The 14918-nt window shown below is 38.6% G+C and overlaps 3 protein-coding genes across 6 annotated transcripts; 1 reads left to right on the forward strand and 2 right to left on the reverse strand.

Moving 5' to 3' along the window:
- Positions 1 to 24: 24 nt before the first annotated feature.
- On the forward strand, positions 25 to 4350 carry chid1 (chitinase domain containing 1). Of its 2 annotated transcripts, none has more exons than XM_008412153.2 (12): positions 25 to 385; positions 494 to 637; positions 1424 to 1556; positions 1641 to 1685; positions 1767 to 1873; positions 1963 to 2024; positions 2115 to 2204; positions 2310 to 2411; positions 2497 to 2646; positions 3498 to 3578; positions 3667 to 3706; positions 3803 to 4350. In XM_008412153.2, the coding sequence occupies exons 1-12, from the start codon at positions 278 to 280 to the stop codon at positions 3899 to 3901; spliced, it is 1161 nt and encodes a 386-aa protein (XP_008410375.1). In that variant the 5' UTR covers positions 25 to 277; the 3' UTR covers positions 3902 to 4350. The 2 variants fall into 2 exon arrangements, with proteins under 2 accessions (XP_008410375.1, XP_008410374.1); XM_008412152.2 differs by having other exon boundaries at positions 26 to 385; positions 3664 to 3706.
- Positions 4351 to 5704: 1354 nt separating this feature from the next.
- On the reverse strand, positions 5705 to 8557 carry gatd1 (glutamine amidotransferase class 1 domain containing 1). Its single transcript, XM_008412151.1, has 7 exons — positions 8471 to 8557; positions 8216 to 8292; positions 6482 to 6587; positions 6276 to 6383; positions 6105 to 6196; positions 5921 to 6014; positions 5705 to 5838 (listed from the first exon to the last, which is right to left on the reverse strand). The coding sequence occupies exons 1-7, from the start codon at positions 8517 to 8519 to the stop codon at positions 5723 to 5725; spliced, it is 642 nt and encodes a 213-aa protein (XP_008410373.1). The 5' UTR covers positions 8520 to 8557; the 3' UTR covers positions 5705 to 5722.
- A 97-nt stretch (positions 8558 to 8654) lies between these two features.
- On the reverse strand, positions 8655 to 14860 carry cd151 (CD151 molecule). 3 transcript variants are annotated; one of them, XM_008412150.2, is made up of 9 exons: positions 14756 to 14860; positions 13819 to 13903; positions 12418 to 12609; positions 11777 to 11851; positions 10747 to 10767; positions 10329 to 10433; positions 10021 to 10176; positions 9400 to 9486; positions 8655 to 9311 (listed from the first exon to the last, which is right to left on the reverse strand). In XM_008412150.2, exons 2-9 carry the CDS (start codon positions 13900 to 13902, stop codon positions 9252 to 9254), a joined length of 780 nt encoding a protein of 259 aa, XP_008410372.1. In that variant the 5' UTR covers position 13903; positions 14756 to 14860; the 3' UTR covers positions 8655 to 9251. The 3 variants fall into 3 exon arrangements, with proteins under 3 accessions (XP_008410372.1, XP_008410370.1, XP_008410371.1); XM_008412148.2 differs by lacking the exon at positions 14756 to 14860 and adding an exon at positions 14009 to 14199; XM_008412149.2 differs by lacking the exons at positions 10747 to 10767; positions 14756 to 14860 and adding an exon at positions 14009 to 14206.
- Positions 14861 to 14918: the final 58 nt, after the last annotated feature.

Below are 14918 nucleotides of genomic sequence, written 5' to 3' on the forward strand. Positions count from 1 at the left end.
CAAGACGCGGAAGTTACCTAGCTGTGGTGACGCTTCAACAACACGTTGAGCTAAGTTTTCAATCAGTGACAGTCTGTTTTAAATCATATAAACGCGTTTATTGTTTTTTCCTTTTCACAGCGGTAAATGTTAACCGTACCCTTTGCGGTCGCTGTCTCACGTCACACATCAGGACATGGTTTTTAATCTGCTTCATCTGTGGCAGATAGGAAGGAAGGAAGAAAGCACTTGCACTGACATACTTGAGCCAGATAATTATTAACTGACATTTCAAAAAATGAAGTCTATGTTGATGTTTCTGCTACATGCCAGCGCTTTCTGCTGGCTGGTCGGTGCCACTCTGTCAAAAACGGATTCAAAGAAGTCGCAGAAAGTTGAAGCGCAGGCAAGTAGCAGCTTCTCCCCACCTGTGAACTAAGGACTGCTTAGTGTAAACACTCGATGCTTTTGCTCAAAAACTCAAACCGTTTTCTTCCTTTATTTCGCCTTTCAGAGTTCTCCAGCTGAATCGTCTGTGTTGGACAGAGGCCTTGTTGTGACAGATGTGCAGTGGAAGGACATAGTGAAGGAAGAAAAGAGACACTGTGCTCATATCAAGAAGACATTTGAAGGACCATTGCTGGGATATATCACGCCTGTAAGTCTCTATCTAAAAAAAAATGTGCATCTTAATTGTTGTTATTCAGACGTTAATTGGTTGTTACCGCAGCCAAAAAGGAATCGGATTGCTGCCTACACTTGTAACCTAGACAAATGGTTATTATTAGCAACTCTTAAATTCTTAATGAGAATTATAGTACTTATCAGTCTTTTGTAAATCATTCTTTTCCATAGCGTTAAAGTAATGCTTTAACTTAATTGAGTTGAAGCATTACAAAAAGGTTTGGCATGTTTTGAAACTTCACTTGGGTGAAGAAGTTTGCCTTAGGTTTGAGTTTTATGAGGACTTATTTGATGAAATGCAATTAAATATCAGTTATTTTGACACCAACCTGGTGTCGAGATAATTACCATGAGTCTTGTGTTTACTGATAATAAATCAAACTGAATCTATGGTGGAAAGGAACATCTTGTAGTAGAAGCTTTGCTGAACAATCAGGAAACGATTCAGGTATGAACAATGTTTCACTTAACTTCATGTGCCGTTTTTTTTTTTTTTTTGTCCTAATTTTCCCCTTGCTCTGCGAAGAGGTGAATCTGGACTCATCACACCTCAAGACCTTCTATTGTTTGAGTCCAACATTTATGTTCCGTAGCAAAATGAGGCCATTTTTTTCAATTAGAGATACAGATCTGTGGTTTTCTTAAGGCTACACTTCTCTTGAGTTCTCTTCACATATTCTATGACAAACCAGTGGACACGTATTTGTTCATTTTCATCTGACCAGTCCTCTCTCGTTTCATATTTGTTGGCGTCCTGCAGTGGAACTCCCATGGCTATGATGTCGCCAAGCAGTTTGGCTCCAAGCTGTCGTCGGTCTCTCCGGTTTGGCTGCAGCTCCGCCGACGAGCTCCCGGGACGTTTGACGTCACAGGACTCCATGATCACGACGCTGGTAGATGATTCACTTCACTGGCAGCCAAATTTTAAATATCTGCTCATTCTCATACAGTAAAATAACATGCTTTTGTCTCTCTAGGCTGGGTCAAAGCTGTACGCAAGTCAAACAAAAAAGTCAGGATGGGTGAGCAGATGCCGCCTGTTAGTGGATGTGGTTTGAGATCAGGAGGTTGTTTCATGGTTTTCTCAACCTGTTTATATCCAGTGCCCAGAGTGTTGTTTGACGGCTGGTCCTACCAGGATTACATGAGCGTGTTTGGGAGTGAGGATGAAATCGAGGAGCTGTCAAGCGAACTCTTAGATGTTGCTAAGGTAATAAATGTATTGGGTTTATCTTTTAGCTTTTTGCGGTTTTGTCGTTCGCTCAACATGAGTTTGATGGGAACTTTGTGGCCTTTCAGACGGAGGGTTTCGATGGATTTACCCTGGAGCTTTGGAGCCAGCTGGGCGGGAACAAGAGAAAGCGAGTTACTCTTTTGAAAAGGGATATTGGAGGAAAACTCTTTAATGTTTTTAATTTTATTAAACAGTTTTTAATCTCTCTTATTAACAGGGAGCTTGTTCATTTGGTGAAACATGTGTGCGAGACTTTAAATGCTAAAAAGTTGGACTGCATACTAGTTATCCCGCCAGCTGTGACGAGGTGAATATAATTATTATATATTCAACAACTACTTTTGTGTAAAACAAAACCTTAAACTGTTCCAATTTAAGGAAAAAAAAAATAAATTTTTGCTGTAATTATCAGTTCGGGGAGCCCAGGGATGTTTGGCAGGGAGGAGTTCGATGAGTTGGCCCCTGTTGTTGATGGATTCAGCCTCATGGCCTACGACTACTCTAGTGGACCCAGGTGAGTTCATAGATGAGAGGATTTTTCTGAAAGCAGGAAGAGAAAATTAAGAAATCGACCCTTTCCTTTTCAATTGTTCTAACAGACCGGGTCCGAGCTCGCCGCTGCCGTGGATCAGAGACTGTGTTCTGCAGCTTGCACCGAACACTCAGTGGAGACAAAAGATCCTGCTTGGACTGAATTTGTATGGCCTTGATTTTTCAAGCCATGGGACAGAGCCAGTGCTGGGTGGGAGGTGAGATGGAACCGTTGGTTCTTTGCTGGTTAAATGAGCTTGTTTCAGTTTTTATCGAGTTGTCCTTCAGGATTTAGTTATTGCTGCAAAACCAGAGAAATGACTTGTTCATAAAATCCTATCACTTATTTTTCATCTCTGTTACTAAATACAAGAGATTGCCATTGAATGTCATCAGAGGAGGGGGACTATAACCCTAACTGATTAACTAAGGTTAGCTTATCAGTTAGCTAACAGGTAATTCCACATCCCAGTAACCTGGGATGTGGAATTACCTGTTTGACCAAATATAATTAATTACATTTCAGATCAAATTTGGCTCCTGGACCGAATTATTTCGATCCTTCGTGACCTCTCTGCAGAGTAAAGGAATGTTGATCAAGTTATTCTAGGATTAGTTCAAATATTTAATTCATTGCTGGACTGACTGCTAGAACTGAATCAAGTGGTGCTTTAACAAAATGTTAGCTTCAGGGTGGAGCCATTTATGCAACAAGCTCACCCTAGCTTATTTTTCTCACCCTAACAAATTTCTCAGTTCAGTCAGTTGAATAATGCAAGATAAATGTCTCATTAAAGGAAGAAAAAGATCAGATAAAAAAAAAAAAAATACAAAACCTTAACATTTTAACAGTAGTGAACTTTTTTTATATCTGCTGAACATTTTTACCTGACTTGTATTGCTGGTAGTAAAAGTACCCTGGTTAAATTGCATGGTTTGCTACCAGATCGTTCTCAGGTGTAAATCCGTTCTGAGACCAAAATTCCAACTGCTTAGAGAAATCTAACGTAGCGTAAGGAAAAACATTCAGGAGCTTTAAAAGTTTCCATTTCCTGGCTGTTCTCTATAGGTACATTGAGATTTTGCGAGAACAAAGACCAAAGATGACCTGGGATGAATACTCTGCTGAGCATCACTTCAGTTACAAAAGGTACTGAATAAATAAAAAAAAAAAAAACACTTGAAGTTTGACTCTGTGAAGCATTTCTAAATAAATGTTCTTCCCTTCTTCCCAGAAGCAATGCTGCAAAGCATGTGGTGTACTATCCTTCACTGAAGGTAAACTTTTTTTATTATAATTATTATAGTGCAAATTATAACAGTAAAGAAATGTAAAATATTAAAACAATTATTTTTTTTTTACCTTTTTTGCAGTCAATCCACATGAGGATTTCTTTGGCTTCCGAGCTGGGAACAGGATTATCTTTATGGGAAATGGGACAAGGACTGGATTATTTCTATGATCTCCTATAAACGTTGGACTTTTTCATAAGGGAAACAGTGTTTTTGGTGTCTGTAAAAAGAATTTTATAATTTTTTTTGTTTGCCTCTTTGAACTAGAGAAGGAAAAAATGCGGCAAAAGAATCGGTCTGGAAAATAATCAGCTGGTTTGAGGGTCATGAAAACGTGGACAGCTTGTTTTGGAAAAAGCACTTAAAGAAAACATTGGTACTTCAGATTTGTTTCATTTGTGTTAATTTATGATTTTGTAACTTGTACAGTGCAGAAATTGATGTTCAGGGCTGTAACAACTACAGTTTCCCAGGAATGTTTTCACCCCCATTGACTTCACACATTTTGTTACTGACTTATTGTGAAAGAGATCTGAATATTGTTTTCTTTAAGAAATGTAAGCAAAATAATATGCTGTTACACAGTAAAAAAAAAAACATGTTTTCAAACATTAAATGTCCAGAAAGTACCTCTGCTTTTCAAGAATGAAATGTGTGAGGAACCACAACCTGAATAATGAGGATGAGGGAGTGTACAGGCCAGATATCAAATATCGCCAACACAATTCACCAAACAGGCCTTTATGATAAAATAACCAGACTGAAGCCCCTCGTTATCGAAAACAATTGAGATTTTACAGATTAGGAAAGACATTTCTTAAATATAACTGTTTTGACCTGAGCTTCCACCATCATCCTTTGATGCAAGTGGCTGCTGCTCAGAGTACAGCTTTTCCTGAAGGAAATATATGGAATGATGCAGTAATCTCTTGTGATGCACAGTGGTGGCAGCATCATGCTATAGGGCTGAGATTCTGTGACAAAAATGTAAACATGGCAGCAGAATAGATTTTTGTTTTTAAAAACAACCTGTTCTAGAAAGTTCTGGATTCTTTGACCTTCCAGAATAACTTTGGCTAAAAAATAAAGAACCAACTCCATCCATTTCCATCCAAGAACCAACTTAAGATTTTAAATATAAATTTAAATATACAATATAAATGCAAGTTCTTTTTTTTTCATGGAAAAAATAACATTCCACTACTGAATGGCTCTAAAAGTATCGATGTTTATGCAGGTTTAGATGTGACGTGTTCCAAAACTGGAAACGGAGCAGATGTCAACGTCCGATAAAATAGAGCCATGATCTTTGTGCTGAGGTTCTATGATTTTATTTACTTTAAAGCTAAAAATAAGAATAAAATGGTTTTTCAAAAGTGAACAAACTTTATCTTGTAGATATTTGTCAAACTATGCGTTCGTTTTCTCAAAAGGTCACGTAATATTTGTGACTCTAAACCAGTTTTGCTTAGCTAGATCGAGAGCAAAAATAACTATCTGAACTGTAAAGGTTGCAGAACCCTGGACTGTAGTGACAAAATAAGAAAGTAGTGGGTGCGGGCCCAGCCAGAACCTGGACTTCAGTTCAACTGAACATCTCTGGAGATACCAAAACTGTCAGTCTGGACAGATCTCCTCTCTGCAGGTTTTTACTGTAGAGGATGAAGAGAATTCCTAGACTTGAGGTTGTGATTAAAGCCAAAGGTACTTAAACACAATATCAAGGTAAGGCATGCTGGATTAATGCATTTTGTCAAAAATAAAAGGCTGTTATGTCCTGTTGGTTACCGAGTTCAGACAAAAAACTTAATCCTAATTTGGAAAAAGTTCAGAAATGTGTGAAAAAAATTGAAGGGTGTCAATTCTTTGTTGTTGCATCTGTGACTTTTTACTGAGAAGATTAACAAGTAGTTGTGCACGTATTTGCAGCTGAACCCATCGTCTTCAAAGATTTGTTCCAGACAAATGCTTGTTACTAACAGATCCAGACAGAGAGACCTTTTATTTGGCATTGCAAAGGAGGATGAGATTATTCACTGCCAGTGACGTCGACTGCTGATTCTGTCCAGTTATGACGTGTCTGTCCACAACTACATGCACGGCGTCTTCTTGACTCGCTGGGAAACGGAGATGAGCGTTAAAGCGGTTTGAGGAACAGTGATTGTATTTGTTCAGTGTCTGCGCTGAGCAGCTGCTCACCTGTATAAGATCCTCCGCTGTCTTTTACAAAATCCTCCACAATAAGGGGAAGGTTGGCAAAGTCGGGCTGACGCACCAGTTCAAACACAGACGGCTTTGAGGAAAACATCGATTATTAGGTAGCTGGTACACATGCGATATTTCTGAGTAAACATCCCACCTCACCCCATAAGAGAAGACTAACCCCTGTTACGCTGTAACCACTGAAGATCCACTTCTGCCCGTCGGTGGCGCAGCACAGCGCTGACACGCCCTGTCCAACAGCACACACGGGCTCTGCACAAGGCGGAGAAAACAAAAATACAGCGAGCACTGAGGCTGTTAACAAAGACATTAACACAAGTCTGGAACTCACTCTGCTGGGAGATGAACTGTGTGAGAATTCGGTGCATGGAGCCGCTGTGTGCCAGGTCGTTCGGCGCTCCAGGGCAGTCGGGGATAAGCAGCGCCTGGTATCTGGCACCTTGGGAAAGATCGGCGGATCATAACCGAGCAGAGTCCAACCAATATCAGCAGCAGACATTAAAACGGCAGATGGGTTGTGGAATCAACTCTTCTCACCATCTATGGATTCGAGTTTGGCTGGTGTTGCGTAGGACTTCACATTAAAGTCCTGCACCCATCTCGCTGTGCTTTCATCAACTCCTACAAAGTCTATTGGCTTTCCCTGTATTTCCACAAAACACGCAATCGTAGTAAAATAGAACAGATTACAAAGTGCTGACATCAAACTGGCAGCTATAAGTTAAATAGCACGACGAAAACTCTGTTAGTGGAAAAGACTTTGGCTTCGGTAAACATCTTATTCGAGACCTGAAAATTTCACCTTTACCATTTCTGATCAGCAAGTCAAATACTAAAAAAATCTAATTTATGCATAAAAAAAAAAATTGTTATATAAATACATCAACAAAGTGCTTGTTCTTTGACACAATGTTTTGGTTTACTAAAAATATGAACAAAATGGCAGACATACCACTCTATGCATTGCGTGAAGGTATTATCTTGCAATCTCATAATTTCCTGCTAGATTCAAATCAATTTCCAGTATCAAAAAGCTTTTAAGGAAGGAATGAACTGACAAACTTAATTGACCTTCTGATTCCTCATTCTCACCAACTGGTCCCAGTTCTTTTCTTTCTAAGGGCTAAAGCTCACAAGAGAAAATCATTTGCTGTGGATTTTTAATTTTTTTATATATAGAGAGAGATTAGATTAGATAGAGAGGTAGATTTGGATGAAACACAACATGACAGAAAGAAAATATTTTCCCCAGATATACATAAAGCATACCATCTTATTTTTGAGCTTAACTGGCTGATCGACTGGGGCATCACTGCTTGAATTAAACCAAAATGAACAAAGTATGTGCTATAGTGTTCGAAAGAAAATCGCGAATGTGAATAGACCAGAAAGGTTTGATCTGATCAGAACTTCTCAAGAAACAAGAAAATGCGAGAAACCTATTTTGTTCACCGGATGAATAGTGCTATTTTGAATTGATGAGATCCTTTTACCGCCTTAGTGGGTTGCAGGATGTCACCACGATAACACACATAGGATATCTCAAAATAGAACATTGCATAAAAGTGCAATGCTTCTTGCCAGTTGTCTCAGAAAGCAAAATAGTGACTCGCAGGTAAAGAAAACCCAAAACTCAGTGTCTCAGAAAAGTATAAATATCACATTAGAGCGATCATAGATGGATGTTTTAAGCACAAATGTCAGGCTTCCAAAAAGTATGTCCATTTCTATGCAAAACATGTCCAACTTTGATTTCTAAATGAAATGCAGAATTGACTTTTATCTGAATACAGAGTTCTGGACCATAATGCCATGGTTCTGTTTCCTTTATCTGATGCTGCCCATGTCTAATATTCATCTGTGTGTCTGGAATAGATTTAGCTTTACAAATCTCTCAAGACTGAGGTTCTCATTGTTGCGTCTTTTCCTACCATACTTCTTCCTTCCAGCCAATTTTCTTTTAATATGCTTGGATACAGAACTCTGTGAACAGCCAGCTTCTTCAGCAATGTCCATTTGTTTCCATTAATTACCTTTTTTTCCAGAGTATTCCACTTTTCTGAGACACTGAATTTTGGGTTTTTGTCATCTGTAAGCCATAATCATCAAAATTACAAAAGCAGGTTTGGGATATCACTATGAGATGATTATATAGCTTCACCTTCTGAGATAGCTGGCAAAGAAATATTGCGCTTTTACAGATTTTTTTTTTGTGACGTACTTGTACTCAGCACTTGCTTTTTAGGCATTCATTCATATTCAAGCTCTTACCCCTGGTGTGGCGGTCTGCAGATTGAAAGCTGTGCTGCAAAGACTGAAGCACTGCAGAAAGGATTTGGCGGAGACCCCTGAACGAATAAAACACACCAATTTAACACTTTAAAAAAAAGACAACAATGCTCTACAACAGCACATTCGGCTACAGTTTAAATTAACCATGGATAACATTGTTGAATTACAGCTAATAGGCTCCGTAAATGACGGCTCTGCTCCGACACTATGCAGTGAAAGCCGCAGTGGACTCACCTTGAGGGGAAGCGCTGGCCACTATTAAGCAGGTTGGTTTCGCAGACATTTTATTATTATTTTTCCCAAAGAAGATAATAGAAGTGCAACAAAAACAACAAAAAAACGATCTAACGAGGAAGTAAGGTCAGCTGACAACAACATCCCCAAAAATAATTTCAGAATAAAAGCCTTAAAAATGACGTTGGGGATCATTCAATTTTTATTCACATTGCAACTAAACAAGTTTAAAGAATGCATTAGAGTTACGACAATAATTTAACTGTGGCGTTCTCTCTTAATATAATGACACTGTACATTTATTAGATAGTAGTGTTATGAGATACTAAAGCATAGTGATGAGGTAGTATGACATCATCGGTCAGCTAAGGCATAATTATGAGATACAACTTATATGAGCTGGCAAAGTCACAATTATAAAATACTTTTGTCTTTGCACAGTGGAGGAGATGGACTTCCATCGCCCTTACTAAATTGCTTGTGCTACACTAGCAATTTATCTTGATTATCAGCAGCGTTTATCTTTTGTGTTTTATTTTGCATATAAGTATATTTACACCTCATACTTTATCATAAAATAAGATAACTAGAATTTCCTCTTGTGAAATAGAGATTGGTGCTGTCCAGCAGCATTAGTACATCTGTGGTGTTTGTTGTAATTTAAAACAGTTTTCATCATTTCAGCTTCCAACTCTACAGCAACATTGTGGGAAAAGTTGGGTTTTGCATCAGTCAAATAAAAGTTACACAGTCAAGAATGTGATATTAAAAGGGTCCAACGTCAATACAGATCTTCCTTCAGGTTTCGACAAAGGCAGCAGGTGAACATCATCCCTATAAGCTGGAAGGAAACAGAAGTATGAAACTTGTTAGTTCCTCTTTCACATTTCGCAGGTTGCGAATAGTCATTTGTATTTTCCTCATTTTACCTGTAGAAATGCAATCCCAACACCCACTCCTCCGAGAATGTACAGCTGGCTTCTTATGTAATCCTCCAGTTTCTCAACGCATCCTCCCTGGGTGGGAATATAACAGAATGAAATAAAAATCTAAAACATTCGGAAACAATTAGTTAAGGAAGGAATCTAGCTCCCTGAAACTTTTTCTATTGCTACAACCTCAAACTTCAATGCAGTTCAAAGTGAATTCATGTGATGGAGACGTCTGTAACTAGAAAGGAAATGATACAGAATTTTCAAAATTCTTATTGTCTAATAATATGACAACCTTTGCTTGCATTTGTATTATTCACATTTTTTTACTCTGATAACCCTGAATGGACTTGCAGAAGTCACTTAGTTACTTAACTGTGTGTAATTTAATCCCGGTATGAATACAATTGTTCTTGGAAGGCCTCAGATGTAAGTTAGAGATCAAACGGCATCATGAAGATCTCGGTAAAACACACTCTAAATCACAGCTAGGTTAGAACGCAATACACCAAACGTTAAATATCACATAACATCCCAATAAAACACTTTAAAGTTTGTAATAATAAAGAAACTTGGGGTAATGGCGAAGCGCTATGACTGTTTTGCGAGGCGCTGCACCTCCTCCCTGTAGATGTTGGATGGATGATCTCTGCGACCGCAGAGGTTACTGGGAGTTTTACAGCAGCTGTCAGGAACGAGCTGTTGAGTTCCTTCTCTCCGGATCCACTCGCTGTCGCTCCAGTCGGAGAAGTTGTGACTTCCACAACATTTAAACTGAGTGGGAGGAACAAAGAAAGATTTTTTTTTTTTTGTTTACTAAAACTGCATTCGATCTTTTAAGGATGAGGATAGTTATTTCTGCTCCTCTCATATTTATTTTATTTGAGCTAGTTTTTGCAGCCTTCGTAGGAACAAATGTTCCTCACCTCTTGTTGTAGCTTGTCAACAGACAGTGTGACGCTCTCCTGGCCTGGTTGCAGGTATTTCTGCTGCATGTTTAACTTTAGGTTCTGTCTGAGCTCATCATCCAGCTGTGAGAGATGAGAAATACTTGAGCGTAGGAAGAAAAAAAAAAAAAAATCAAACGCTCCTCTTTTTCCCCCTCCCTGCCTTTGTGTCATTCAATTTGACACCTAGACACTCAGCTGTTGCTTTAAAGTTAATTGAAGTTTTTTGTTAATATTTTATTTCACTGTGAAAAAAGAAACACTTCAAATGTATCATTAAACCCAAAAACAATGACACCCAAAACCATTAGGAGTGTATTTCAACTTTTTACTAGAATTGTATATGAACTCTTGCGAGAAACGGATGCAAAACAGAAAACACATCTCAAGAGATTACCTGGTAGCAGAAAGGGAAACACTGCAGTGACGAAGTGGGGAAAAGAAACAGAGGTGTGAGAAGAATAGAAAGTGAAGAAAAACCACAAGAAGAACATGCAGAGAAAAGCATGCAGAGAGGATAGCTACAGAGTTAGGTTTTAACAATGAAGAGCTAATTTTGCATGATGATATAATTCTAAATACATGCAAAACAAAATATACATTTGTTAACATTTTCAAAACAACCAATTTGCTTATTCCGGTATATGGACATTGACGTAAAAAAGCTTAGCTTTTTTTTGCCCAGCATGAAATACTTTCAATTTTTACCTCAGACACAGTAACCCCCTGGGTCCCCAAAATAACTTTTTTAAAATCATAAATTGCAATTAAACACAATTTCACTATCTCACTTCACTAAACAACTATCGACCCATTTTTAACTCAGCATCCTAACTAAGGTGATTGACAAGCTGGTTAAAGACCAATTAGCACGTTTCGGAACCTGTCTGACAAAATGAAGTAGGATAACATATAAAATATTTAAAATAACTTAGGAACAGATGTTTTCTAAGGCGCTGGGACTCCAGGGAGAATAACTATCCAAAAATGGAGAAAACATGGAACAGTACTGAACCTTCCCAGAGTCACTCATGTTATCTTTGTCTGTTTCTGTTTTTGATCTGATAGATTTAGGACTGAGAAAAAAGACAGCAGGGCCGAGCTCAAATCGTGGCACCGGTAGCTATAGTGGCCATGGGTGCCGCAACCTCATTCTGGCACCCATAGACATAATATAATATAATCCTTATATTATGTCTACACCTAGACATAATATAATATAATCCTTATATTATATCTATGCTGGCACCTGCCAAGGGCTGCCACGGCACTTCCGGTGACAGCTGCTTAGGTGCCACGATTTGCGCCTGCTGTCTCTCAAAAAAGAATGAATCTTTATAAGGGCAAATAGTTTTTCACAGCACTGTCAGTTGAAAATTAGATTATATTGAATTAAAACCAGTTACTATGTGCGAAGCTAAATTTACCTGCTGTTGGTAAACATAAGCCAGGACTCCAGCTGTGATTTCCAGCAGAAAGACACACAGCAGCAACACCAAATACTACAGAACGGACATGAAAACAGGTTACATGAAAAACAATTCAAACTCAGACATCTTTACTTTTATATTAGTTCGATAGATTTAGGGGCTAAATAGAATTTAATGAATCAACTAGGTGAAGGGAAGGCGTCGCTTTAAAAAGCCAGAGGTCCAAGGGGAAATAAAAATAGACATAACGTGACAGAGTTTGTTCAGGTTTGCCTTTGAATTGTAACCCGCTCACTGCGACTATCTCTCTCTCTCTCTCTCATTCTGTGGCCCGAGCAGCCGCTCGTGATGCTCCTCATTCCTCTGGCATGAGCTGAGCTCTAAATCTAAACTCTTAAAGACACACTCTGCGTGACTTTATCTGTCATATCTGACAGACATGCCTCACATATCAGGCTACCCTGAATGGATGCAGACCAGACAGAAGGTCACCAAGGATTATTTTCCAACACACACTTCTCAGAGTCATGTTCTGTTGTAATAAAGAGCTCGTGCACGACTATCTGACTTCATATGCTTAACAAAAAGCTAACCGATTTAAGGTGTTGTATTTTGTCAGTGTTTCTGTGGGATCTCACCACAATCAATAGGCTCCTCTTCTCATTCAGAGTGGCGCAGCATCCGATTATTCCAGTCAAAGTCACAATGACTCCAGCGACTATCAGGATGAAAGCAGAGGCTGAGTAGAAGCTGGAGTTCAACAAACTGACGTAGTCGCTCTTATCCACCAGAGTCCACACTCCCACCGCCAACACGGCCCCTCCAGCCAGCTGAGACACAACATGCCACATGTCAAGAATCATGCATCTCTTAACTTTAAGAAGATGCTACTTCACTTATGCAAACCGCACAACATCTCATTTATTCACTGTAAACCCCTAAAGATTTTAGCTGAATTTGTTTTTTTACAAGATGCATTTAAATTAATGTGTTTAATTAAATTCAATTAGAATATGTGTTCAATGAGACTCATTTGTCAGATTAAAAGTACATTTTGAAAATAACCCTTAAGCAGGAATTACACATACTTATCTTTAAACTCACATTTCACCAATATAATGTTCATTATTGGCCGGAATACGGGTTAATATTCTTAACTATATGTTGTGTTTTTATTAGCTGTGAGTGAAAAATCATCACAGTTAAAAATTAAGGCTTAACAAACATTCATTTATGTGTAATTAATCTAGATAATCTGATTTACTTTCGGAATTGAGTTTCTGAAAAATATTAACTTTTCGGTAACGTTGTAAGGTATTGAATCTGACACCATAGATTTGTGGTGATGTGGAAACAGCAATTGATGCCCTTAACTGGAAAGAAAATGAAAATGAAGAGAAATCCCCCTCAAAACAACAGCAGTGTGTCCATGTCGTCTTCAGCACATCCTGCATCTGTAAGGCAGCCCACATTATGGATGAACTCTTCATCCCCTCACAGACACTTTCCTTGTCTGTTCTGGTTTTGGAGCAATTGAGTCTCCACTACCAAGATGGCAGACAGTTTCTTCCCCTGGCCACCAGCCTTCTAAACAATAACTGATTCTCACACATGTCCCAGAACTTACAGACTGATCAAACAATAACTGATCCAGAATATGTATTTATTTATTTATAATCAAGCTCCATAATTCAGATCAGTACTTGATCACTTTCACAATTTCGCTGTTTAGCTCCCTGACCAATGATTGTCAGCTGTGATTTGTTGTTGTTTTAATGTTATTCAGCATCATTGCGTCCATATTTTTTCATCTTAAACTAAACTAATGCTAAGCTAAGGTGATGTTTAGACGTATGTTTTAGGCTATGTTTATCCTGGCACCCTGGTCCTGAAGATCGTCATTTTGCTTTGTTGTCCACTGTGTACATTGCTGAAATGACAATGAATCTGACGCAAGAACATTAGTACGTTCATCAAACCTAAATAAATCCAGCTAGAGGGGGCTTCTTATTCATAAACCTACTTATTCATAAACTTACCCAGAAACAAACGTTGAAGAGAAAAAGTAGATACTTCAGGCAAATTGTCCCACATGTGTTTTTCTTCTTGCGATGAGTTTCCATCCTATAAAATAAGATATGTTAAATGTCTGCAAGCATGATAAGCAACATAATATTTTCCAGATACTAGAGAACCAGACAGCTCAGAGACTCTGAATTCAGGTCACACCTCAAATTCTGCTCTTTTACTGGAGATAAAATTATCAGGGAAACTTTCATTGCTTCAGGGTAAGTAAAGCCTAATCACCACAAACTCTGTGTCTGATTAAAACTAGTTAGCTGTGACCTAAATGCATTCAGTAATTTCCTCTTTCAGTGGGCTTAACTTCCACCTTCAATGTGAAGAAGTGATGTGCTGAGATCAGTTAAATCTCAGCTGCAGGTCTAATGAACTTATCTGACGACATGCAGACAGTTTCTGTCCTTTGACTAAACCGTAGACTGACAAAAAAGCTGGCACCAAATTTATTCAAGGGGGGCATGGAAAGAGCTCAGAGATGAAATCAAATATGTTGTGGGGAAAACATACTTAACGACTTGTGTCACATGTCAGCCAGCGCACAGTCGTATGCTCCCCATCTCAGTAACGCAAGCTGACCCCTTTACTCTACACTTGGTATGTTCAACATTTGACTTTACGCTAAAAAAGTTTATGTTTTTGAAACTGAACTATCATAAGTGTTGAAAAATATAAAACTTTAGGTTTTGCATATAAATTTATCCTAAAGTAGATCAAAACAGAAGAAAGGGCAAAGTAGATATCAGAAAATGTATATATTTCAGTTAGTAGTGAACTTATCTCACCTTAGCTTAAATATTAGACAACCTCGATGCTTGTAGTGAGTTATTTTTAACCTACTCTGTATTGGAAAAAGTTGCTCTTTTTTCTTTTTTATTGAAAGGACAACAGCCCTACCTGAATTCAGACGATGTGTCCCAGAGGGATGATGACTCTCAGGGTAACTGAGCAGATCCCACTCACCCTGCTGTGACTGCGACTCCGTTGCTGAAGCAGAACTGCAACAGTGTAAGTTTTCAATTGACGCTCGCAGCCTCCTACATGAGCGTCTGTCCTCCTC

Source organism: Poecilia reticulata, linkage group LG6 (assembly GCF_000633615.1).
Source record: "Poecilia reticulata strain Guanapo linkage group LG6, Guppy_female_1.0+MT, whole genome shotgun sequence".
Taxonomy (NCBI): Eukaryota; Metazoa; Chordata; class Actinopteri; order Cyprinodontiformes; family Poeciliidae; genus Poecilia; species Poecilia reticulata.